The sequence below is a fragment of the Rattus norvegicus genome, chromosome 14 (genome assembly GCF_036323735.1).
Source record: "Rattus norvegicus strain BN/NHsdMcwi chromosome 14, GRCr8, whole genome shotgun sequence".
Classification (NCBI taxonomy): Eukaryota; Metazoa; Chordata; class Mammalia; order Rodentia; family Muridae; genus Rattus; species Rattus norvegicus.
The window spans coordinates 108,363,901-108,390,595 of NC_086032.1; the positions used below are offsets into that span (position 1 = coordinate 108,363,901).

The following is a 26,695-nucleotide window of genomic DNA, read 5'->3' on the forward strand; positions in this document are numbered from 1 at the left end:
TAGAAATAGAGTAAATTCATGAAAGTGCCAAAGACATCAAGAATATTTTGTGGGGATGGGAAGCAAGAAATCAAGAAAGGATAAAAATATGGACAGCAAACACTGTTCTGGGATGAAGGCACAGCTACTAATCCTGGTGGGTTGTAAGAGATATTCTTAGACTGGACAAGATGGGATGCACATAAACCAGAGGATCAAGAACTGAACAGTACACAAGGGAAGCAGCATCAGTTTTAGGCCAACAACGTGCAGCCAAGAATAATAAAACAATAGGAAATTATAGACACGTTTCACAGAAATTGAGCAACTAGGAAATTCAGAACAAGACTAAATTGACTAATGTCTTATATTTCCAGAATGAGATATAACATGGATTTTTAAGTGGACTACTTGCTGTAGGTTTTAAGAAAAATCTAAAACAGATTACTAAACAGATGGTGTCTTCTCACTATCTGGCTAAAAATAGTCATTTGCTACTGTTCTTGGACTGCCTGCGTTTTCACAACTCTCTTCCATCCCATAGTTATGACAATGCTTATTATGGCAAACTACAATGTATATACTTTCTTTTACTTCCTTTTAGAACAATTCTGAGGTGGGTACATCCCTTTACAGATGAGAATAGTACAGAGATTAAGGAATACCTTCAGGTACAGTGTTGGCTGGCAATCACCAGCACCTACCTACCTATACATGCCCCAAATTCTGTGTTCTGTTGTTATTGGCTAAGGGCAGATAAACACAGGTTTAATCACATTATCTTAAAATGCTAAGCGTCTTAATCTATTCTGTGTATGTGGACCTTCGTGCATTGGGTAATTCATAATGTATGTAAGTTGATTGGCTTTCAATTCCAGAGCCTAGGAAATGTAATAAGCAGACAGCCAGGCTCTGGCAGGCTTGGCAACTCTAATTCAACAAGAGCCCCCACTCCTCAAGGTGGTGGTGATGGGGGAGGTAAAATAGACTCCTGATAATGCCAGTCTTGCCCTTTTAGGCCAGAATTGATCCGATGATGAGGCAATGCCTTCAAGGCCTAGGTCTCATCTCTCAACTCAGACAATGACTTTTAAATTTCAATATACATTTTAGAGGAAACAAACTTTGAAACCATAACTGTAACTGCTTTGAGGAAATTTTCCTATATAAAGGTTAAAAGGCATATACTTATACCATCTACTCTTTGGTGAGCAGAAACTTATTTTGCTAATAACTCAAGTAACTAGAAAAGTGACTTTGAACAAGGGAGCCATTAGAGAGTGTCTGGGGCCTTCATGTTTTCCCCTAGAGTATAATGCAAGCAGAGATCTTGAGTTTACTTTTAAGAAAAATTCTTTAATTTCATAAATATGAAGTATGATTGAATTAGGCCTCTGTAGTTGGAGTGCTTCATGAACATTAAACATGGATGCATCTTCTTCCTTGTTATTTTCTCTTTTGGACACTCTTCTTCATATGTGCAAAGTGTGCTCCTGAGAACATGTATGCACCTATGCAGGGGTTCAGGCCTTCTGATCTGGGTGTTTTCTTATGAGACACTATGACATCAATGAAACAGTAGAAAAAGTTGCAGAGTGTGATGGCTTTGTCTGAGCTTTGGAGGGTGGGCTCCGTTTTGCAGATTGTAAAGGGGACACTACGTAAAGAAAATTTAAACTATTTGAAGCTTTGATCTCTAAAAGTTCTCCCTCATATTCTGAGGCCTATCTCCTATTATGCCCCAGGACACTATTCTCTGGGGAATATTAAGGGAAATGTCTAGATATTCTTGAAGTCAAAAATCTCCCTAACTCTCATACCCTGAAGAGCTCCTTGACTGTTTTTGTATGGGTCCACTGGTCACATTTAGAAGTCAATCTAAGGAAAGGACTATGGTATACTCCTATTAATCTATTAATTAGGATATAAATCACATTGTGGTAGGTTCTTGCAGTGCAGGCCTTTAATCTCAGCTCTCAAGAGTCAGAACCAGACAGGTCTCTGTGAGTTCAAGGCTAGCTAGCTCGCCAGAGATACACAGCAATTTCCTGTCTAAAACCATCACCACTACCTCCACTACCACCACTTCCACCACCACCAACACCTCGACCACAGCCATCATCACCACCACCACCACCACCACCACTACCACCACCACCACCACCACCTCCACCACCTCCACCTTCACCACCACCACTATCTCCACCACCACCACCTCCACCACCACCACCTCCACCACCACTACCACCACCACCACCACCTACACCACCACTACCACCACCACCACCACCTACACCACCACTACCACCACCACCACCACCTACACCACCACTACCACCACCACCACCACCTACACCACCACTACCACCACCACCACCACCACCACCCACCACCACCACCACATTATGGGGATTCTCAAGGACACCTGTTTCTGCTGAAACTTTACACAGACCATGGAATTTTATTTGTAGAGCTCCATGGCTTAAAAAAAATGGAAGTTTTATCACAACTAGGCAACCAAGGTCATGTGAGTTGCAATGTTCTCAAGCTGGTATCTCAATGATACAGGGGATGTGGAAAATTTACTTTTTAAAAGCAACTGTTAAAGTCTCCTATGACAGTTACCCTAGTACCTTTATTAACTGCTATTTGCCTATGGGCCATATCTGTCTCCTCTTTATCCAGAGGCAGTCCTTTGTCCCTTGGGACAAATACCCTTCCTCCCTCTTCCTTGTTCCCTTCCTCTTCTCCCTCATCCTCTATCTCCTGTCTTTGACTCTTATTCCCTGATCTCTATTCTGCTGGGGCAAATGAATCTACTTTGTGCTTAGAGCTTGGTCTTAGAGCTCCAGGGCTGATAGTTTTTCTATCATTTCTTCCTATTAGACTTACTTTTAAAAAAAAACTAAACAGCAGCAGCAGAAAACTAGGTTTACTTTTTCTAGTGCCTACAATTTTATGTCATTAGGTAGAAATGTATATATAATCATTTCATTTAAAAAAATCTTGTAAACCAATAAAACTAAATGCCAGGTATGGTAACACACACTTGTGATTCCAGCTCTCAGGAGTCTGAGGAAGAAAGATTTCAGGTTCAAGGCTTGGGCTACCTATATAGGGAGATACTACCTTACGTAGGGGTCCTACCAGACTAACCAACCAACCAAAGAAATCTTTGACCGCATATCTTGAGGTCTCAGTGTACAATCTTACTAGTAGACAGAAGTTAAAATATTTAGGCAGCTTAATTTTATTTTAAAGCCAACATTACTATATTTTAATTAAGCTAACTTTTAAAAAGAAATTTCATCTTGAATAAAAGGAGAAAGTTTCACATGTGAAATAAAAATGTGCATCTTTTAGGTTCCTGGGAATGAGAGCATTTGCAAGTTCATCGTTGGTTTCCTTTTGTTTTTGGATGAATATTCCCTTCACTGTATGCGCCAATCCCTCTCACTCATCTCTGCTCTACTCTGTTTCAGACTTACTTTGCCTGGCTCTTACTGGTCTAGTGAGTGTGGTACAATTGTCAGCCAGCCTTGCAGATGGCAATTGCTAATTTTTGTTGTTTTTCACAATATTTTAAACTAGAGTAAATTATTTGGGATTAAGTTTTCAAGCTTCTACCTTTGTATTTTCTGAATTGTTTTCATTCTCTTGGTGTCTCCACTGTGGAGAGAGATGACCTAGATACAGATCTGAACTAGCACTTGGTCACTGTTAACAGAGGAATGGTAGATAGTGTTAGTATGAAGGGTCCCCCAGACAATCTCCATTTAAATATGATGTGAAAGCAGAACTCTACCTAATCAGCGATGGGAAGGAAATGGAACAGGGTGAGGTGTCTGAGACCATTCACATGACACACCTCTCCTTCCACAAACATTGTGCTGGAAAACACATGTGAAAAACTTCAATCTTCTCTGCAGTGGCAGATTATGTTGTTCAATTTCTAGACTCAACACTGTGTTAGGTCTTCTACTTCAGAATCCAGCTGTAAGTAGGATACAGTGGGCTCCTCAGCCCTAGCTCTGCAGATCAGCAGACTGTGACACTAATAACAATTGCTTATAATATGCCTCCTTTGTCTACCAAGAATGTTCTACATGGTAGTCACTTGCTTACTTAGAACCTTATTCATGTAGCTTTCTCCTATCACCCATTTAAAACTACAACTCTGGGTCTGCAAGATGGCTCAGAAGGTACATCTACTTGCCAGTAAGTCCGATGACCCGAGTTTGCGTCCCACAGCACTGACACATGGAAGAGAATTTGTTCTTGTAACACACACACACACACACACACACACACACACACACACACACACACAGAATTAAAAGAAAAATAAGGTTGCAACTCTAGCGCCAGCAATCCTCCCTGCCCTCCATGCAAGCCCATGCCATTTAGCATCCTAATTAGTTTACTTCTGTTGCTCAATCCTCCGTTAGAATATGAGCAGCTTAAGGTCAGAGCCCTTCCCTGCTCTGGCTCACTGCTGAATCTCTAACATCTAGAAAAGGACTTGACCAAAAGTATCTATTTTAAGCCTGTTGCATAACAGTTTTCTCAAAGATTAAAACATTCCATCCTACAAGAAACTCCTCAGGCAGGAAGGTATATAACTTAAAATCGCTTCAGGAAGTCCCTGAAATTTATGAGATTCACTAGGCTCTTCCCTGCCAATGTAAGGAATGAAGACTGGGGAGAGTCCTTTTCAAAAAGAAGGAAGCTGAGCTGCAAAACAAAACAAAACAAACAACATAAGATACAGACCACAAGACAACAAATAAAATACCAACCTCTGAGATCAGACCAGCTGCCTGAAAGAAGCAGAAATCAGCCTTGTTGCCTGAAGAGGTTTAGACCAACCTAGTCGCTTGGGAAAGACACTCTCCAACCAGCTGAGATGCCTGCAGGCTGTGCAGTGTGCTCCAGGTTTCCTAGCATTTTCAGGATGGACCTTGGTGATGAAGCTGTCTCTAAGTCTTTTCTGTAAGTAAGCCCAATAGAACTCATCGATGCACTAGGTTGGTCTGTCATGGTATCCATACTGTGGTTTGTCAGGAGATCCCTATCTGGGATGAGTAGATGTGTGTGCTGCATCTCCAAAGGAAACATTTTGCCACACAATGAATCCTCACAATAAACTATCCTCACTCTATAAACAAGGAAACCAAAGCTTATTTGCCCAGAGTCATATAGAAAATATACAGTAGCAGAGAAAGGGTGGAAAATCAAGAATGCTGCAGAGACCAAACTGTGAATGCATTTTTTTTTTCTGAGAGGACTTTTTTTTTAAAGCCACAAAGTGTCTAAATTAATTTCTATTGCTCCCTAGAAACGGATAAAGCTATAGAAAACAGTCAATTTTTTTACTGTCATTCTGTAGCGGGAGAAAAAAGCTGTGTACAAAGCTCAGGGGAAGTTTTCAGAATGAAGGCAGCATTCCGCAGCTGGCTTTGTGTGGGTTACATGACTATACTTTTAGCAAATGGATAGGAATACACACTGAAATGAGTGAAATTTATAATGTAGACTGCATAGTCAGAAACATGTTCCTCTGACCAGCCAAATGCACTTATGTCTTAATCTCTGAGCTTGTGAACAGTTGTCACACTGCAAAGGGAATTTTGAGATGGGGGTGATTATCCTGGAGTAAGGGATAGGCCTACAGTAATCTCAAGGGTCCTTCTATGAGAAGGGCAGGATAACTGTCCAGAGGAAAGAGGCAAAGGTATGCTGCTGCTGCTGACTCTGAAGAGAAAGATGCCTTGAGCCAAGGTCTAGGGGTAGCTTCTTCATGCTGGGAAAGGCCAGAAACAGGTTCTCCCTTAGGACTCCGGTAGGAAACCAGTGAGACTGACTTGGAATTTCCAAGCTTCAGCACAGCCAGAGAGTAGTCCTGTGTTTCTGAAGTTACTGAAGCTTGTAATTGATAACAGCAGCAATAGGAGATGAATACAACTATCCTTCAACAAATCTGACTCAATAAATAATGTACTATATTTAGTATGTTAGAGTGAGAGGAGTTTGGCTAAGCTTGACCAGAAAGACTATACTATCTGTTTACTATGTAACCTCCTAGGAGTATTAGCTATACAATATTTTAAATAACACTTTATATAGATTGTAAAGATTAAAGAATATAATTTACATAAAATTTAACTTGTAAATGAATTTATTTACATAAATTTAACTTAGCAGTTTATGTGCATTAAATAAGTGAAAACTAGTCTTTTGTAGGGAGTCAGAATTTCTGAATATCATGGGAAGTGCTATGTTAGCACATGACAGAAACACAACCCTACAGAGGATGTTGTTTAGCAATTCTCGAGCAGCACTTACCCACTACAGACTGATGCTCTAGAAACATTAGCTGGATTCTTCCTACTATCTCCCTACCCACCCTCATAGGGCTTAGATGCTGTTGTTCTCTGCTAAGCCTCAGGTTACTGCTTTAACTACTGGTTACAACAGCATGACTCTGAGATGTGTCATGACCTTTAAAAAGACTGTGATCAAATTGTCCTACAAAACAGCTTTCGAGTCTAATTCTATATTTATATATAGCAAACATCTGTCCAACCTGCTTTTCTGGCCCTTTATTATCAATGTAGGGAACTGGATCATTGTATGTTCTTGCATTTGTGTATATGAATTTAGCATAATTTACACGTCTTCTGTCCACACACGGTTTTGACTGTTGTGTGCTTTCCTCAGGACTTTTTTCATTTTTGATTTCTTCTTTTTTTTCAGTTACACATGCTATATCAGCATCTTCTATTTTATGCTGTCTGAAAAACATAAGTGGTAAATCATTTATCCCAATAAGCATCTCAGTAATTATAATTAAATGAGATAAGATCTAAATATATTTCAAGCATTTGGTAGACTTATGCTATTAAAATTTGAAATTGGGATATCTTCTCACTCTAAATCCTGCAGGAATTAAAGAAATCTGTGTTAATAGTGATTATTATCATGACATACTAGTATACTGAGCAGACTGTCATTTTTTGAAGTTAAGAGTAGTGACTTGATTGTGCTTATAAATTATGACGTACTTATGCACATTGATAATGCTAATCTGAATGTATCTTTTTAAAAAATTTTATTACTGGGCTGAGGTGATGGATCAATACACAAGAACAGGTAAGAAATGTACCTGAGGTCAAATTTCAGCACCCGTGTAAAAAGTTGGGTATGGCTGCAACTGTCTGCAGCCTTAGAGCTGTGGGAGGTAAAGACAGGAGGCTCACTGGGGATTGCTGACAGCCAGCCTAGCTCCAGGGTCAGGGAGAGATTTTTTTTTTGCTAAGATCCGCTTTTTCGCACTGTATGCCTAGATAACTCAAGCTTCTGAACAAGTCTAATGACTTAACTTTAAAAGTTGACTTGGAAAATATAATCAAATGTTCACTACCTTTATAATTTTGAGAAAAGACCACTGCATAGGTTAAACAATCATTTCAATCTCAATATTCTTTGCTTCTAATAGTTATGCTATAAAAATAAAAATTGGAAGATGAAGTGGCATATACCTGTTAGTCTAGTGCAGGCAGGGGCAGGTGGATCCCTGTGAGTTCAAGGCTAGCCTGGTTGATAGAGCAAGATTCAGGCCAGTTAGAGCTACCATCTCAAAGCACCAAAAAAAGAAATTACAAAAGGAAATTAAAGACATGCTTAAAATATTCCATAAACCATAGGAAAAAACTTTTCATAACCTCAAGGACCATTAGAGTCTGAAATAAAAATAAGGGGGAGGGGGAGACAAGCTTAAATCTTGGGAGCTGCTAGGAGTGGGGAATGAATAAGAGGAAAAGGAAGTCACACTGTCCTCTATCTGAGGATAGTGTGTCATCCTGTGCCCTGTCCCCAAGGAGCACCTCTACTTTCATTGTGACCCATCTTTTGCCATTCAGAAGCCACTAGAAGAACCTAGTGAGCCCTCTATAGACATCTGAAGATCAGCAGCAAGAATCTTTTAAACCTACAGAAGATTTGCTCCTAGGCAGAGAAGGTGTGCCTACACCTAACTAAAGTGAGGCTATGTTTGAAACTTAGTTTGTACATCAATACAAAGTGACCCCCAAGGCCCCAAGGAAAACTAAGAAACATTGAGTGGGTCAACAACCTGACAAGCTGGGGTAACAACAAACAAAGATCCAAATACCCACTCAAGAATGACCACATATCCACAAGAAACCACCAAATTACATATACTTAAATGCTACAGCAAACACACAAATAACATTAATAACCAGGATGATATGTCTTTTTTAGAAATTAGAACCATTAAAATAACCCCAGAGAAAATTAACTTAGCTGATACGCAAGAAAGTGATTTCAAAATGGCAATTATAAATATGTTCAAAGAACTTGAAAAGAAGACATGCCTGGAGAACTAGGAAACAAACAGCAGAAGAAATCATGAAAACAACTGAAGATATGAAAAGAAAAATGAATAGAAGATAGAATCTTTGAAGAAGGATCAACTGAAATAAAGCTTAAAAACTCAGGAATTCAAGCAAAAGGCTCCGAGGAAAGCGTCACTCATGGACCATGTGGAAAAGAGAATATCTGGTCTTGTAGACAAGGCAGGGACTTTGGGTCACTATATAAAGACAAATTTTATGAATAATAGGTATAGAACAGTGGTTCTCAGCCTAATGCTGTGACCATTTAATACAGTTCCTCATGTTGTGGTGACCCCTAACCATAAAACTATTTTCATTGCTACTTTATAACTTTAATTTTGCTACTGTTATGAATCATAATGTAAATATCTGTATTTTCTGATGGTCTTAGAAGACCTCTGTGAAAGGGTTGTTCAACTCCCAAAGGAGTCATGCCCCAGGGTTGAGAACTGCTAGATACAGAAGAATGAGAAGAAACCCAGAACAGGAACATAAAACATTTCAACGAAATCATAAAAAATTTACTAAATTTAAGAAAAGAGATGGGGGAAGGATGAGGTATGGGGGGAGACAGGAGAGAAGGCCAGGAGAACGAATGGAAACATGCAGCTGTTGGAGGTGGGAAATGAGGGGGGACCTCTAGAAAATCCCACATATCTGGGAGGTGGGAGGCTTCCAGGACTCAATGTGGGTGACCATAGCCAAAATGCCTAATAATGGGGAGATGGAACCTAAAGAGACCACCTACAGTAGATAGTTAGGGCCCCTAGTGAAGGGATGGGGATACCAACCACCTTCAGATTTTTGATCAAAAAATTGTTCCTGTCCAAAAGAAATGGAGCAACAAAAAATGGAGCAGAAACTGAAGGAAAGGCTAACCAGTGACCTGCCCAACTTGGGATCCATCCCATGACTAGACACCAAACCCTGATATTATTATTGATGTCATGTTGTACTTGCAGATGGGGCCCAGCATGGCTGTCCTCTGAGAGGCTCTACTAGTAGCTGATTAAGACAGATGCAGATACTTACAGCCAAGCATTGTGCTGTGGTAGAGGACACCTATGAAAGAGGGGAAAGACTGAAGGAACTCAAGAGGATGGCAACCCCATAGGAAGACCAACAGTGTCAACTAACCTGAAGAGTGGTTAGGTTAGGTTAACTGGAGAGGCTTGATGCCCCACAGAAGGAGGATGGAGGGAAGAGGCCCTCTCAGAGGCAAAGGGGAGGGAGGGGGCAAATAACTCTGGGGTGGGGTACCAGGAGGGGGGACCAACATTTGGGATGTAAATAAATAAAATAATTAATAAAAAATAAAATAAAAATATATACTCCTAAACTAAACTAGAAAATATAAAAGAAGCATTCTAGACATATACAAGCTACCAAAGTTAAATAAAATAAAATAAATAATTTAAGTAGAAACATAACAACCACTGAGATAGATATAGTAACTCAAGATCTCCCAATTAAAAAAAAAACCCAGTAACAAACATCTTAATACAGTCCAAAAATCCACTTGAGCATCAAAAAAGAATTGACACCAACATCTCCCCCAAAATTACTCTGTAAAATAGAAAAGGAACAATTGCAAATTATTTTTTAAAATCCAGCATTGCTCTTGCATAAAGAGACAAAAAAAAGTCAAAGATTTAACAAAGAAAAAGAAAGAAAAAAGAAGAAATGAAAAAATAAAATAATAAAAATAAGTATAGGCCAATCTGATAAATATAGGCACAAAAATAAAAATTCTCAATAAAACACTTGCAAAACAAAATCCAAAAGCACATAAAAAGATCATCTACCATGATCAAGTTGGCTTCATTCCAGAGAGAGGCAGGAATGATTCCACACACAGAAATCACGAGATGTAATCTGAGCCAGCCAAGGGGGTGCACGACTTTAGGGAAGACCAAGGTGGCTACATCCCTGAGTTTGAGTCCAGTCTAGTCATCATGAAGAGTTCCAGGCCAACCAGAACTATACAGTAAAAAGGATAGTAGAGACATAAATGAATAAATGTACCACACCACATAAAAAGACTCGAGTACAAAATATACACAATTATCTCATTGGATTCATGAAAGGACTTTGAAAAAATTCAAAATTCATGACAAAACTTTTGGAGAATCTAGGGATAAAGGGACATATCTCAACATATTAAAGATCATATATAACAAGCCTTTCCAGTATCAAAAACAAGGATAACTACTTTCTCCATCTCTGATGAATGTAAGTCTAAGCTATAGCAATAATGCAAGTGAAGAAGATGATATGAAAGAAAGAAGTCAGTGTTTCCTTATTTGCAGATATGATTCTATATGTGAAAGACCCTAAAGACTCCACCAATGAACACATTTAAACTTAACACAAAAAAAAATCAGAAAACCTACCAAGAAGGAAATCGGGAAAGCAATAGTTTCACCCACTGTGTGTATGTAGAATAATATATATGAATAAACTCAACTAAAGAAGTGAAAAACTGAAAATACAAGAAGACAGAAAGATCTGCCATGGCTGGAGATTGGCAGAATTTTGTTAAGGCCACCTTAACAAAAACAATTTACAGATTAAATGCAATCTCCATCAAAATTCCAACCCGATTCTTTATCGAAATTGAAAAATAATCTTAAAATTTATAAAGAAACACACATACAAACCAGAATGGTGAAAACAATTCTGAATAACAATTAAAAAAAACGACTGGAACATCCCTAATTTTAAACTATACTCAAAGCTATAATCATATAAACTGTATAGCATTGTTAAAAAACAAACATATTTGATGGAAGAGAATTGAGGACCCCAATGTAAGTCCACACACCTATAGGCATGTGATGTGTAGCTGGTAAAGATTTTTTTCCCATTCTGTAAGCTGTGTCTTCTTACAAAGAGGTCAAAATTATACCCTAAAGAAAAGATAGCACCATCAAAACAAAACAAAACAAAATAGAACAAAACGAAACCAAACCAAACCTGTCCTGAGCCAGACACTGGTGCCTGAGTCTGACGGAGAAGAAACTGGGGAATAGGTTTGAACTTTGAACTGGTACAGAAACAACTTTCTGAACAGGACTGAGATAGCAACAGACATTAAAATCAACAATTGATAAATAGAACATGAAACACCACATTAATTACATGAAGAGGCAGCTTACAAAAGGGGAAAAAAATCTTTACTAGCTACACATGTGACAGAGGATTTTTATCTAGAAGATACAAAGAATTAAAAGCTAAACATGAAGAAAATAAACAGTCCAATTAAACAGTTCTCAAAAGATTTAAATACAAGTGGTGAGAAACATTCCCAAAAACAGTCCAACATCCTTAGTGAGTTAAGAGTACATTGAGATATTCTCTCATTGCAGTCAGAGTGGCTAAGGTCAAACAGCATAGGACAAAAGAGCTGTTTGTAGATGTAGAGACAGGGGGACAATGAACTTTCATCACTGGAAGAACTCACACAGGACTGGACTTGGAGGCAGGAGCTGATGCAGAGGCCATGGAGCAGTGCTGCTTACTGGCTTGCTTCATATGGCTTGCTTGGCCTGCTTTCTTATAGAACCCAGGGCCACAAGTCCAGAGATGGCATCACTGACAATGGGCTGGGCCCTCCTCCACTGGTGAATACTGAGAAAATGCTCTAGAGCTGGAACTCAGGGAAACATTTCCTCAATGGAGGCTTGTGGGACCATGAAAGGCACCCTGGCTCCCCGTTGAGGAGGTTTGAAACCTCAGTCAGCCTAAAAGGGATGGTAGGCATTTCACCTGACTCCTAGGAAACCAGGCTGGTCATTAGCTCACAGCCCTCCATAGATTTGTGGCCATCAGTTATGTAAGGGCAATGCCCCAATCCCCTCCAAAGGTAGAGGACTTAACCACAGGTCACCTAGGTTCAAGACAGATCTCCATTATAATGAGGTATCCAAAGGCCTGGAGGCTTAGCCAATAACCTTTTCTTATGAGACAGTCCTCCCTGCAAAAGGTGTTTAATCTCAGGCCCATCCTGAGAGGTGGGGTATGGTTTTACTCATCACTTTCCGCCATGACAATAAACGCTTGTGTGGGGAGTCACAGAGAAGGTCTTTGCCTATAGAGCTGCTATCTAATCTCCCGAAGGGGCTTCCCTGCATTCCCAGCCACCACTACCAAGCCTGTAGCCTATCGAAGTTAAGCCAATCCCCTCACCCCAACTCTCTTCTTTCCCCTCGGCCTGGGCTACTTATGTCAAGTTGGCAAAACCAACCAGCACACTACCATTGTGGAATCACCCAAAAATATATACATATACAAATTTAATAAATATTACATTATGTCCATTAAGTGGACATAATATTAAAATGAGTCCTGATGACTAAGTGCTATACCCACAGATCTGTGCATCTCTCATCAGAGAAGCTACCTCTTGCAATACCAGGCAATTAATAGAGGCTCAATTGGTCAATGTGCAGTGAAGAAGAGACTTCAGAATACTCAACCCTAAATGGGACATCTACTCAAGGCTCAGGGATTTGAAAGACTCTCAACAACCAGCAGTGTTGGGTGACTACAAGGAAACTGTTGCTTGGACACACCTGAAGAGTTACACATATGAATTCAGTGAGTCTGACAGCATTCACAAGACCCGTGCACACTCAAGCCACATAAATCCCAGCATGGAAGGGGCTATAATGGATACAAAGTCCCACTCCTACCTAAGAGGCTATTGGTAAATGGTAGTTGCTAGGCTCAACGAGTCAGGTTTTGTGTTTGTTTTTTGTTTGCTTTGTTTGGCTTTGTTTTAATGCTTCAGGGCGGCCCCTCATCCATGTGTATTTGGGTGACACAGATTGGACTCGATGGGTTAAAAAAGAGAAGGAAGGAAATAAGTGAGAGCACACGAAGCTGGTAGATAGGAAGGAAAGGGTGGGTCTGGCAGGAAGATGATCTAAATGCATTGTATGGTATCCTCAAAAAAAAAATAAAGACATGGTTAGAACAATAATAACAAAGATTCTGGATTTATACTGACAAATGGGTAGTTCTGCTTTGCCTTATCCACAGCTCTTAAGATATACCCTCTACCTTACTTCACATTGAAGCCAGCCCATCCCTTCTACTGTAATTTCTCAGTTAAAAACCTCAAATAGCTTTCCATTACACTTATGGTAAAACCCAGTCTCCTGATTACATTGAGTGTGCACTGAACCAGCTAATCTCTTCAGTCTCATTCAAGCCTCTTCCCTGTTTTCAGTTCTCTTCTCAGGGCACCTGCTCAGGCTCATCCTTCTCCAGCACCACTGGTCTTTCCAAGCTCGGTAGCCTCACTTCCCCAAACACTTCCTAGATTCCCCTCCCCATGATGCTTTAGACGTGCACATTCTTTTGTGGTTCTTACTATAACTCAAATTGCATGCACCTGGTTCTTTGTCTTTAGTAAGCACCAGAAATACCCTTATGGATCAGTAAGTTCCATGCGGTGGGGACTCTTAGTTCATTGATCACTGCCTGCCTGACACTCAGGTGAATGTGTCCTATTCAGCTTAGGTAAATGCTTTCAGGTGAATATACTAGACTTATTTTCCACTCTGCCTTTGCTTTAGCTCTACACCCTTAACCCTCACTCCACTCCACAGTAAAAACACTATTCACATTCTTTGTGATCTCATTTCCTTGATTTGTAACAATAAAACATGCCACTTTGCAAAGGATTTAGAAAAACTGATTACTGGAAAGGCCTAAACATCTTCTAAGATGTTTCTATTACATTCTGAGATCTGTGTATTTACTTAAAACTAACTTTCTGGTCAATTTACATCTGTGAACTCCTTGGTCTCTGCTTTCTCCATCTGTTTCTCATGGTTGGACATCAACACATCTATCTGTATTAGATCCTTGAAGGAAAGGACTGTGGATGTTGGCTTACACATTTATGCATTTACTTGGTTCTGCATTTCACAGTGTAGATTACTATAGAGAACAAATAAATGTGAAATACCTGATTCTCTAGAAACATCTTTGTACAATGAAACACCTTGTACAGATAAAACACCAATGTGCCTGAGACCCTAGGCTCTGTACAACTAGCAACAAAACAAAAAACAGTCAGACTCGGATTGGAACCCCAACGCTGCCACTTAATATCTGAGGTTCCGTTCCTTGGTCTATATGAAAGAGTGATAATTATTATGGCTGATGTGAGAGAAAGAGCAATGCTGGCTAATTTATTCAGTGGGTCTCTACATATCAGGTGTTGCATGAGGCTCTGAGCATACATCAGGAAAATAGATGAAAATTCATCTTCATGGGGCTTACCTTCTAGGGAAGGCAGAGAAACAAGGGGCATACAGTCTGTTAGATGGTGCCACATGGTAAGGGCAATGTCCAAGGAGGAAGAGGCATTCAGTTATGTGGGAGGAGAGGCTTCATTTGGGGGAGAGTATTGTGAAGGTGGTGACTGAAGAGAGAAAGGGAGGGATGAGGACAAATTAAGGATATTTGAGGAAGGAACATTGCAGCAGAGCCAACTGTCACTGTCAGAACTCTTATTGGAAATGTGTCCATCCTTAGACATGAAGCATGGTCTCCAATATTATTGGTCAAGCAAATCTGAAGGTATAATTTAACCTATCAAATAGTAAGCTCTGAGGCTTGTTCCTAGGAACTTGTTTCAACCAGTTCTCTAGCTGGCCTACTATAAGAGCGACTGTTCTGACAGTCGGACAATATGGAAGCAAGTGTCCCTAGCACCACATCACTTCTCCTAGCTGTCCTATCTCCATTCACAGTTCACCTAAGGTCGTTATAACCACCCGGGCCTTGTCAAACCCTAGATTGTTGGGATTCCAGAGTTTCTGATTCAGTGTCTCGTGTGGCGAGATCCCGAGGGTTTTCGTTTCTACATGTTCTTAGGTGATGCTGATACATGTCTGGGGGTCACTCTGAGGATCCCTACAGATGACGGCATGTGGCTGTATGCAGGTGCCAGAATGATGCCAGAGGGATGCAGCAGGTATGGCAGGAGGAGGAAGTAGCTTGCATAGGAGGCACTCTTATAGGAGGAGCCGTGGCTTTACTGTACGTACCCTGTGGGAAAATTTTTTTTTCCTTTTGAAAAGAGGCGTGTTGAGAAGGCTGCAGAGAGTCTAGGGAAGCAAAGTGATGGCTGTATCCGCAAAAAGCTGGTACTTGAGACCGGGTGAGGACAATAGAGGAAGAGATGAACAGTGGAGTTTGGATAATTTCAACACTAGAGACAGAAATTGCTGATGCGTTAAATGTGGGGTATGAGGAGTGATTATTTCAAGATGGCTTCAAGAATCATAAGTCTGTCGATAGGCACAAAGTCCCTAGCACACAGTATATGTTCAGTAAACGCCGCATTTAAAAAAAGGTACTCTAAACACTCAAACCCTGGAAAGCAGGGGAGAAAACCTATTGGATGAAGTATATGGCCTGGATCTTAGTGCTGAGCCACTCCCTTAACCTTTTGCAAGGAAGGGAAATGATTTTCAGAAGGGGAAACAGAAAGCTGAACCCTGGTACTTACTGCTGCTTTTCCTCTCCCTCCATGGCCCTCTCCAGCCTGGCACGTGGCAGCCAGGAGTGTCAAGAGAGAACACTGACCTACCCTTGCTAGGAAAGAGGCTCCAGAGCGCTGCCACTGTGACTCCAGTGTTGCTAAGCAACTGAAACGTCAGGAAAAAAACTGCAAGGGACTAGGAACTGTGCGCAGGCGCCATAAGGGTACTCTGTTGGGCTTTCACAGCGGGGCTTCGCTGGCCTCAATCCGGAGGGAGGGAAAGAACCCGTGAGTCCCTTGTTTTTAACTATAGCCTTAGGTTGGACAATGAGTTTGAACTTATAGAGCCCTAACCCTAACGGGGAGTCAGCCCGACTGGGTTTGAGGAGTGAGCAAGGAAGGCTTCCAGGCCTCCCTCGCTGCCTGGGGAAACCTGTTTTCGGTGAGCTCTTCAGCCATGTGCAAGTCCCGATTCTCACTTTTTGACAGACTCTGTCGCCAGATAGGTAGCAAGCTTTAAAATAGAACAAAGGGACACTCCTCTGCAAATAAGGCTCTTTGTGGTTTGTGCATCTGCCCTGACTGAGCAAGGGTTCAGTGGACTGCAGGCTTAGGTAGACTCCCACCTTAAATGACTGCTCTTTCCCCCAAAAGCTCAAGCTCCAGGGAAAAGACCTGGACAATCATCTTTCACCTTAAGCATGGAAATTTTTACTCCATTTTACATGGCTTCCCAGTTTCCACTACCAGAGCCAAACTCTCTTGGCACGTATGACAACAAAACTGCTTTCCTGTATAGGAAAGGAAATGGGATTCGAGATGTTTCTGTTGAACTGGGCTCTGCTCATAAGGCATAAGCATGGGAAGCCAAGGTCAGTGTGTAAATATACATTCACTTGGGACAGATGTGGGGTGGTAGAGGCTGACCTTTGTACTTCTGTCCTAAAACCCTGCCAGGGAGAAGAGATTGTGGATAAATCTGACATCTGGCAACCTACCTACTTGAGTGTGGACTGTGCGTGTCTCTGGATAGGGAGTGATGGGTAACAAAAAGTGAGGGAAATGGCTTGGAAAATCGGAAAGCTAGGAAGGGAGGGGGGCGGCATGCATGTTTACTGAGCCAGGCATTCATTGGACTCACTATCCATAGGGAGGAACCTAGTTTTATCCCAACCATCAAAATGATCATGCACATAGGCCCTGGGAGCAACTGTTGTTTGCCTTGTGATTGATCTCTTTCTAGCTTGTACATAAGGGAGACATTTAGTATCTCAGAGCCTGAAGTTCTTCATTCACAAAATCCGAAAACAACCAGTGAATTGGCCGGTTTTGTGTGTCAACTTGCCACAAGCTTGAACCATTAGACAGGAAGGAGCCTCAGTTGAGGAAATGCTTCCACGAGATCTAGCTGTAAGGCATTTCTCAATTAGTGATCAAGTGGGGGGGGGGGGAGGACCCAGCCCATTGTGGGTGGTGCCATTTCTGAGCTGGTGGTCTTGGGTTCTATAAGAAAGCAGTCTTGTGAAACAAGCCAGTAAGCAGCACACTCCATGGCCTCCGCATCAACTCCTGCTTCCAGGCTCCTGTCCTGCTTGAGTTCCTGTCCTGACTTCCTTTGGTGATGAACAGTGATGTGGAAGTGTAAACTGAATAAATCCTTTACTCCACCAACTCGCTTTATGGTTATGGTGTTTTGTTGCAGCAATAAGACCCTAGGAGATCCAGGGTTACTGTCAAGTATAGATGGTTTAATAGATACAGCATACTAAGAGCTTACTAGATGCTTCGTCATTTGTTAGTGCTGCTTTATTCAGCCTTGTGACCTGTATGTCACAAGCCGATGGAATTTTTCAGTCATAAAGAAGAATGAGGTTATGTTGTTTGGAAGGAAAATAGATGCAAGATATATATATATATATACATATATATATATACATATACATATATATATCTCACAAAAGTAGAAATAAAACAGTCTAGAGAACAACAGTGTGAGGATGTGAGAAAATGGAGAGGGTGGGGAGGCCCAAGGGAGTGTGTTCACTATACAATATAAACCAGGGCAAATTGTGGGTGGGCGGGAGGGCGTCGTCTTACATTCATGCAGGGACCAGAGAAGCACACTATGTATCTTTCTCTACCATGCCTTCCTGCTTTCTTGCCTTGACACAGGGTCTTTTCACTGAGCAGAAAGACTACCACAAGGTAGTCAGTCTTAGGGATATAAACCTTTCAAATAGGAAAAATTTGATATCAAAGCCACAGTGATATCTATGTAACAGTAATTACCCTTGGTGTGTTCTCTATAGGACATTGCATGTTATGGATTTGATAATTATTGACCTTTTATACAGGAAAAACACTGAACTGCTAGTGGTAGTTTTTCCTTATAATGACTTGGAGAGAATCATCAAGTTTTCTGTGCTATAGATTCTCAGTTATAAATACAGGAGTAGCCAGATTCCCATCCTTACAATCTTTTTTAGATGCAAATCAGTCTGCTGGAAGTCAGTGACCATTAGCCTAAAAGACAGATGTCTCACTCAGGATACTTTTCAACAACGAATCATCTGAAGCCATCTATTTACCAGCAGTGTCAAGTTAAAAAACATCGAACTACTAGCATATGTGTGGGACCACAGGAGGGTAGCAACCACTCATCTACAATTTTAGAGAAACAAAATTGTTGATATTTTTTAAATGACAACAAAGGGCTAAAAATATTGAATGATGTGATATCACATCCTTTTATTAAAACTGCAGCTGGGGGAGACACACTTCCTTTTCTCCAGCAGTTTGCTTATGATAGAGGGGAGGGTCTCAAATACATGACCCAAATAATTGCTAGTCTGGATTCTACTTTTAAAAAACAGTTAGCTTATTTGCCTTATATACATGTAGTATAGAACCTGGCCAAGCAAATGGCCATTTTACTCATTAAAAGCTGGCTGCCAATATTCTTCCTATATTTATGGATTAGTGAGATAGATTTTTTTAAGTACATGCACTACCTGGTGTTTACTAAAGTAAACTTGCATTATAACATAATAATTTTAAGGCAGTGGAAATAAATGATGTGTTGGCTTATCTTTGAGACTAGATTAACTCAAGTGAGCCATGGGGAGGAAAGTATCCCCCAGTCTTCCTCTAGAACAGGTTCAAAGCTATATGAGATATGAGATGTTACCTTCCCTTCCTTTCCCATCCCTTCCCTTCCCTTTTCTTCCCATCCCTTTCCCTCCTTTCCTCTTTTCAGCCCTCCCTCTTTCCTTCTCTCCCTCCCTCGCTTCCTCCTTTCCTGTCCCTCTGGATTTTTGAGACAGGGTTTCTCTGTCTGGCACTAGCTGTCCTGGAATTCACTCTGTAGACCAGGCTGGCTCTGAACTCGGATTTGCTTGCCTCTTCCTCCCAATCCCTGGGATTTAAGGTGTGTATCACCATTGCCTGGCCAAGACGTTACATTTCTTAAAAGGTGAACTTCCTAGGTAAATCAGATCACTTCTAGCACACAGTCCTCTTCGTATACATAACATTGTTTGAATGGTGATAGTCATGTAGGTAAATAAAGAATGAAACCTTTTGTGAACTTCCCAGAAATGAAACGACCATCCACGGGTCATTGAGGAAGTAATGAGTAGTCTAGAAGTTCATCATATTGAGGAAAGAAGCTTGCACTTATAAACTTGGATGGTTTTAGCTACTTCTATGATTCCATGACTCAAAGTACATTTAAAAATAATACCAACTGCAATTACCTATACAGATCTTATAAATAACCCAAAGACAAAGGAAAAGCTGGACTCTGATGGGCAGGACTATGAAAGGCCATTGGGTGTCATGGGTAAATCGAGTGCTGTAGTACAGATTGCCTGAAAGAATGACTATATCTGACCTCTTGAGGAGGTATTAAATGGGGATTTTGTAAATGAATCCTACTGTGAATGTTACCTACCATCCTCAAAAGGCTGGGGTTCACTGAAGTTTTGAAGGTATTTTATATCTCTTAGTTTCTTTTTAAGGCTTTTTTTTTAACTGTTATTCTTGAAGAATCCCTGAAGTATGATGATCTTCCACACAGTGGATACAATACCTTATTGTCTAATTACTGAGCAACTTCTATATTCTGACCTATTCTTTCTGGACTGAATAAATAAACATTTATTTATTTATCTGAGACCTGAGGATCTAGAAATGAAGTCTCTGTGTAATGGCTATTCCTGGTTGTCAACTTGACTATATCTAGAATGATCTACAATCAAGAATTGAAAGGTTCATCTGTGATCCTGTGCTTGAGGCCAGAAGGCACAAGTTTCTGACGTGGAGCTTGGAATGGAGATCTTGAGGCATAGTGGTCATGCAAAGCTTAGGCCCAGACAAGGAAATACACGCCTTTAATCCCAGGAGACTGAAGTAAGAGATCTCTGAGTTCAAGGTCAGCAAGTCTCAGATCCAGGTATGGTGGTACACACCTTTAATCTGGGCCACACACTCTGCTGGAGACCTACGAAAGGATATTGGAAGAAGAAAGATTCACTCTTCACCTGCTTGCATTTACTTGCCAACACATCTGTTGGAACCTACTTCTACAGAAGATCAGCTGAATCAACTAGTGTCCTAGGACTGAGAAACTACTAGATTCTTGGACTTCCCATCCACAGCTGCCCATTGTTGGGTTAATTGGACTACAGATTGTTAAGTCGTCAAAATAAATTTCTTCAATATAAAGAGACATTCCATAAGTTCTGTGACTCTAGAGAACCCTGACTAATATACTCTGTAATAACAAAACAAAACCTTGAATGAGATTGACATAGAAAATCCTTTCTTTTGCAAATAGTTATTTTTCATTTTATTTACTTCATAGGAAACTACTTAGTCTGTTAGATCTATACTGCTTCTAAATTTTCAGGTTTTTTTTGTAGCCGCACAGAAAAAAAATGTTTTGTATTCCTTAGAGAATCTCCACATTTTAAACATGGTAATTAAATGCTCTTTTAAGCTGAACACTTAAGTCTTTAACACCTACCCATTAAATTGACTTAGAGCCCATTCTTTGATGGTGCGTCTTGCCATCTCTGTAATTTCCAGGGGAGGAGAACTATTATTTATTGAACTTTGAGATTAGACCTGTCTTGAAATCCTTGTTTTGTGAATTTGAAGAAGCTGTTTAAATTCTTCCAGCCTTCAATTTCAAATATTTTGGTCATTAATTAAAAAAAATGATCTGGACTTAGTGGTGCATTCCTTTAATTCCAATATCATGAGGTGAAGGCGGAAGATTCAAGTCTAGCCTAAGCTGTCTGGTGGCATCTTCAAGGCCAGCCTGAGCTAAATGTGCCTTGTCTCAAAAAAAAAAAAAAAAAAAAAAAAACACCAAGGGCTGAGGGTAGAGTGCTCATTAAGTAATAAAGACATAACTAATAGAATCTTAAAGTGAAAGATATAAAAAGACTATTTAGGGCTGGCTGGTGGGCAATGCTTTTATAACCACTAGCACAAAAGAGGACCAGAAGCGGCCATGCAGTTTTCAGAACATTTGCTGGAGGACTGTGAATCTGAGCTCATGTGGATTACAGAGCTTCAGGGTAGCCAGTGCTATACAGACAACAAATTGTCCCCTGCCTTTCACATATACAACATGGCACAAGCTTGGGTATGTGCAAAACCACACAAAATGTTATATTTTTAAAAATCCACACCCCAAACTCAAACAAAATAAGCACTCAATGAAGTTTCTTCCTGCCACCTTCACTGCCATCACCAGGCCGAAAGGTGACCAGCTAGAAAGCAAAGCTGCCGTCATTTGCTTTGTGCCAACTTTCTCCCTTTCACACCTCGTGGCCTCTCATGTACATGCGCCACCTCTTGCTCTAAACCCTAGAAATAAACGGCTCTAAACGGGACATGTTTTCCTGAGCCAGGCTTTTCTCATGTAGACTAGATTATAAAGATTAGGAGTACTGTGTCGTAAGGTTCAGTTTTAAATCAGTTTAATCACAAAATTAGAAAGTTAAAATAAAATTGTGTGATAAATGGATGGTGAGTAGAGACCTGAGGCCCAATGGCTGTGACAGTGGAGATTGATAGCTGTTTGGTAATGGCTGCAAAGGGTTAATTAAGCGTGCTGCATCCACTTGTGGAATGTCTGAGTTCACAGTGAGCTCTGATGAATGGACAGGTGCTGAGGTGAGCTGAGTAGAAGCAGGAACAATACAAGAACAAGTATGCAATTCCAAAGGCCAGGACTTCAGCTGGTAACTTTATGTCATGCCACAGTTTGAGATTTTTGCCACTGAGCTTGTGAACAGTAGTGACTATTTTGATATGGGTGGATAGATACTTTTCTTCTGTAGCACAAGTAAAGTTAAAAGATAACATTTTATTGAGAAAAAATTGGCTAGAAGGATGAGCATGCCTAAAGAATTACAGTTGAGAGCTTTGAGAAGAAAGGGAGCTGCTTGACTGATAGTATAGTTTATCTCTGATAACTCCTAGACCAATGCCATTCTTTGGAAACTCCTATGTTGTGGTAATTATTAAATGTAGGAGTCTTTTATCCTGAGCTAGTGCCGGCACTGTAGGGCCACATGGCATCTGCGGGGTACCTTCATCTCCGCGGCAGCTGGTTCCAATATGGCACCACGTTACATTACTTCTAGCCCCGGAGGTTTCTCTGCCCCCATTGCTAGCCTCCCTCTCCTGGCTGGCCAGCCAGGAACTCTCTGGTCCCAGCAACCCAGTAAAATGGTAAAATCAGGACTCTAGAAGTCCAGCAGCAGCTGGACTATTGCAACTCCCTGCCATGGACTCTACCCACACTCCCAGCATCTACCCCCTGGTCCCTGGCCAACCTCCCTCAGCTCTCTGGTTCTGCTCTGTTTACATTTCTAGCATCTGCCTCCTAATGGTTATGGTATGAACTCCCAGCAACCTGTTAAAATCAAGACTCAATAAGCTATAAGTTAGCAATCAGATTTATGCAGGTTGATGTCATTATGCAGGTGAGAGCTGGCACAAGTTCGATCAAGATTGGACAGTAAAGGGGTTGGGGATTTAGTTCAGTGGTAGAGCGCTTGCCTAGCAAGCGAGCGCAAGGCCCTGGGTTCGGTCCCCAGCTCTGAAAAAAAAAAAAAAAAGAAAGAAAAAACAAAACAAAACAAACAAGATTGGACAGTAAAAGAATAAGGTGGGGACAAAGATTGGGGGGGGGGGAGAAGGAGGAGGATGACCCAGATCCCAGTGGTCCTGAATTGCCAAGATTGCTGGGATGGATTTCTGTAGACAAATTTATCTTATCTAGATGGGTGGTTTATATCCTTATCAATTGGTTGTAAGTTTATTGTGTGGATGTATTCTACACTGAGTATTTAACATATAAATCTGGTTGTTGGGTTACACTTTGTTGAGTCTTGATATTACTGGGTAGCTGGGACCAGAGTTCCCAGCTGACCAGGGCTGGCCAGGGTGACTAGCGATGGGAGTGGAGCATTCACCCAGGTCTGAGAGTACCAGGGGCCCAGTGTGGAGCAGTGACTCGTGGGAACCGGTCATGCCCCTTTTTAATTATACTGCAACAGATTTATATGTTAAATTATCAATCCACAATACGTCCACACAATAAACTCACAACCAATTGATAAAGATATAAACCGCCCACTTAGATAAGATAAATTGGCCTATAGAAATCCATCCCTTAAGAAATATTCATAACAACCTATGGCCATTTAAGGCCACACGGATCTGGGTCGTCCTTCTCTGTCTCCATCTTGGTTCTTTTCCCTTTTCTCTTCTTCCCCACCTTACAAAAACTTTGTTCCCATCTTTTTACTGTCCAACTACGGGCCTTGACCCATCCTGTGCCAGCCCTAACCTATAAAAATACCAACCTACTCTCCTACTGCAAACTAAGCTTCTACCAGTTTTTAAAACCATTATTCTACCCCATTCTCCCCCTTTATATATTGTGTGTCAGGCTGACGTTAATTACTGCAGTTTATATGTCTCTCCAGAATTTGGAAACTCAGCCACAATTTTAATTCTCTTATAATAAGCCTGAGGTGAACTACATCCCGATTTAAGTTTTCTTTCTTTCTCTCTCTCTCTCTTTCTTTCTTTCTTTCTTTCTTTCTTTCTTTCTCTCTCTCTCTCTCTCTCTCTCTCTCTCTCTCTCCCTCCCTCCCTCCCTCCCTCCCTCTCTCTCTCTCTCTCTCTCTTTCTTTCTTTCTTTCTTTCTTTCTTTCTTTCTTTCTTTCTTTCTTTCTTTCTTTCTTTCTTTCTTTCTTTCTTTCTGTTGCTTTCTCTTCCAGCAGATAAGGATTTAATAATTGGCTGCAAGATTCAGCCCTGTTTGTTCTTCCTGAGAGCACTGGAAAACCTGACCCTTCTGAGGCTCTCGCTTTACTGTCCACTGGGGTGTCATCATTTAACCTGACTGTTGGGTAAAGTTTAGGAAATAGTTCCGTGGGAAATAGCTTTGCGAAATTGCTACAAAACTGCTTTCCTGGGGGCATGTAAGTAACACCCTTCTCTTCAAGGTTCCAAGGACAGACAAACCAAGGTTTGATTTCACCAAACTTCCCCCTGATGGGAACAACGAGTCCATTAGATTTACACAGCAGTGGCTGAGGGTTACAGGCTGGAGCATCCCCAAGGTTTGTACCTAGCAGGGATGATGAGTCCCACATTGCCTTAGAGATGAAACCCTCCTCCCTATTCCTTCCCAGCCTATGTTCTCTGGCTCCTTTTCCAGACAATGAGCAATTAGGGCAGAATTGCATATGAATGTTCCTGCCAAGATCTACGACTCCCCACTCTTTCTATGACAGAATGTTGACCTTCTGCAAGAAATGCTGGGATGATCTTTTGTGAGCAGCCTCTGCTGCACTCCTGAAGGTGGCCACAGTTTGGCTGGGAAGATAATGCTGCAGAACAGACACTGGCTTTAAGAACATATATCATTTATTCAGTCGAATGTAGGCTGTTCTAGTATTCTAACCTCACAGTGAGGGTTCCCCATGTTTGTGTCCACTGATGTGTACTTTGACCGGCATTTGCCCTGCAAAACTAGCATTTCCTTATTATTTATATTTATTTGCTGAACTTGTCACTAATGCTCATTTTATTTTTTTTTCTTTTTTTTTTATATTCTTTTTTTTTTTTTTATTAACTTGAGTATTTCTTATATACATTTTGAGTGTTATTCCCTTTCCCGGTTTCCGGGCAAACATCCCCCTCCCCCCTCCCCTTCCTTATGGGTGTTCCCCTCCCAACCCTCCCCCCATTGCCGCCCTCCCCCCATAGACTAGTTCACTGGGGGTTCAGTCTTAGCAGGACCCAGGGCTTCCCCTTCCACTGGTGCTCTTACTAGGATATTCATTGCTACCTATGGGGTCAGAGTCCAGGGTCAGTCCATGTATAGTCTTTAGGTAGTGGCTTAGTCCCTGGAAGCTCTGGTTGCTTGGCATTGTTGTACTTTTGGGGTCTCGAGCCCCTTCAAGCTCTTCCAGTTCTTTCTCTGATTCCTTCAATAGGGGACCTATTCTCAGTTCAGTGGTTTGCTGCTGGCATTCGCCTCTATATTTGCTGTATTCTGGCTGTGTCTCTCAGGAGCGATCTACATCCGGCTCCTGTCGGTCTGCACTTCTTTGCTTCATCCATCTTGTCTAATTGGGTGGCTGTATATGTATGGGCCACATGTGGGGCAGGCTCTGAATGGGTGTTCCTTCAGTCTCTGTTTTAATCTTTGCCTCTCCCTTCCCTGCCAAGGGTATTCTTTTTCCTCATTTAAAGAAGGAGTGAAGCATTCACATTGTGATCATCCGTCTTGAGTTTCGTTTGTTCTAGGGATCTAGGGTAATTCAAGCATTTGGGCTAATAGCCACTTATCAATGAGTGCATACCATGTATGTCTTTCTGTGATTGGGTTAGCTCACTCAGGATGATATTTTCCAGTTCCAACCATTTGCCTACGAATTTCATAAACTCGTTGTTTTTGATAGCTGAGTAATATTCCATTGTGTAGATGTACCACATTTTCTGTATCCATTCCTCTGTTGAAGGGCATCTGGGTTCTTTCCAGTTTCTGGCTATTATAAATAAGGCTGCGATGAACATAGTGGAGCACGTGTCTCTTTTATATGTTGAGGCATCTTTTGGGTATATGCCCAAGAGAGGTATAGCTGGATCCTCAGGCAGTTCAATGTCCAATTTTCTGAGGAACCTCCACACTGATTTCCAGAATGGTTGTACCAGTCTGCAATCCCACCAACAATGGAGGAGTGTTCCTCTTTCTCCACATCCTCGCCAGCATCTGCTGTCACCTGAGTTTTTGATCTTACTAATGCTCATTTTAAATTATCACTTCTACAAGAATCTTAGGCTGAAGACAGTCCCCTCCCAATATAATCTACTTCAGACTCATATTTATCTCTCCATATAAAAGGTAGGCCCAAATAGCTCATTTTAGACTTTTGTTTTAATTTCAATATGGGTTTCATTAGTTTGGATGAGAACAGAGTAGGGATATATAATAATTCTAAGTATATTACTTTTCTAATGAATGCTTGAGGTTATTTAAAATACATGGAGGGTATATAATTTCATTTTAGGCATAATTCGCAGCTGCCACAAACTTTTCTATCACTTTTTTTCATATGTGGTAATTTGAGATTTGTGTTACAATCCATGATTACTGCTCTCCAAACTTTTTACGTTTACTTTCTCTGAATAAATTTATGCTTGTTTTGTTTAAATGTGATACAGACAGAAACCTTGTTCTATATTTTTAATATTTCTCCTT

At 40.9% G+C, this 26,695-nt stretch overlaps 1 protein-coding gene and 1 long non-coding RNA gene across 6 annotated transcripts in view; one reads left to right on the plus strand and one right to left on the minus strand.

The window, feature by feature from the left end:
- C14h2orf73 (similar to human chromosome 2 open reading frame 73) overlaps positions 1-16,014 on the minus strand; it is a 33,156-nt gene extending 17,142 nt beyond the window's left edge. The window contains exons 1-2 of the mRNA NM_001109095.1: positions 15,925-16,014; positions 6,566-6,773 (exon numbers count right to left, since the gene is read on the minus strand). Of these exons, the coding sequence (NP_001102565.1) occupies positions 6,566-6,773; positions 15,925-15,947 (231 nt within the window). The 5' untranslated portion in view covers positions 15,948-16,014. The remainder of the gene's footprint in view (positions 1-6,565; positions 6,774-15,924) is intronic.
- A 34-nt stretch (positions 16,015-16,048) lies between these two features.
- On the plus strand, positions 16,049-17,568 carry LOC120096710 (uncharacterized). Of its 5 annotated transcripts, none has more exons than XR_010057769.1 (4): positions 16,049-16,185; positions 16,552-16,769; positions 16,855-16,950; positions 17,141-17,568. It is a non-coding gene; the product is annotated as an uncharacterized LOC120096710 (long non-coding RNA). The 5 variants fall into 5 exon arrangements; XR_010057770.1 differs by having other exon boundaries at positions 16,174-16,769; positions 17,141-17,307; positions 17,408-17,568; XR_010057771.1 differs by having other exon boundaries at positions 16,174-16,769; positions 17,141-17,307; positions 17,477-17,568.
- Positions 17,569-26,695: the final 9,127 nt, after the last annotated feature.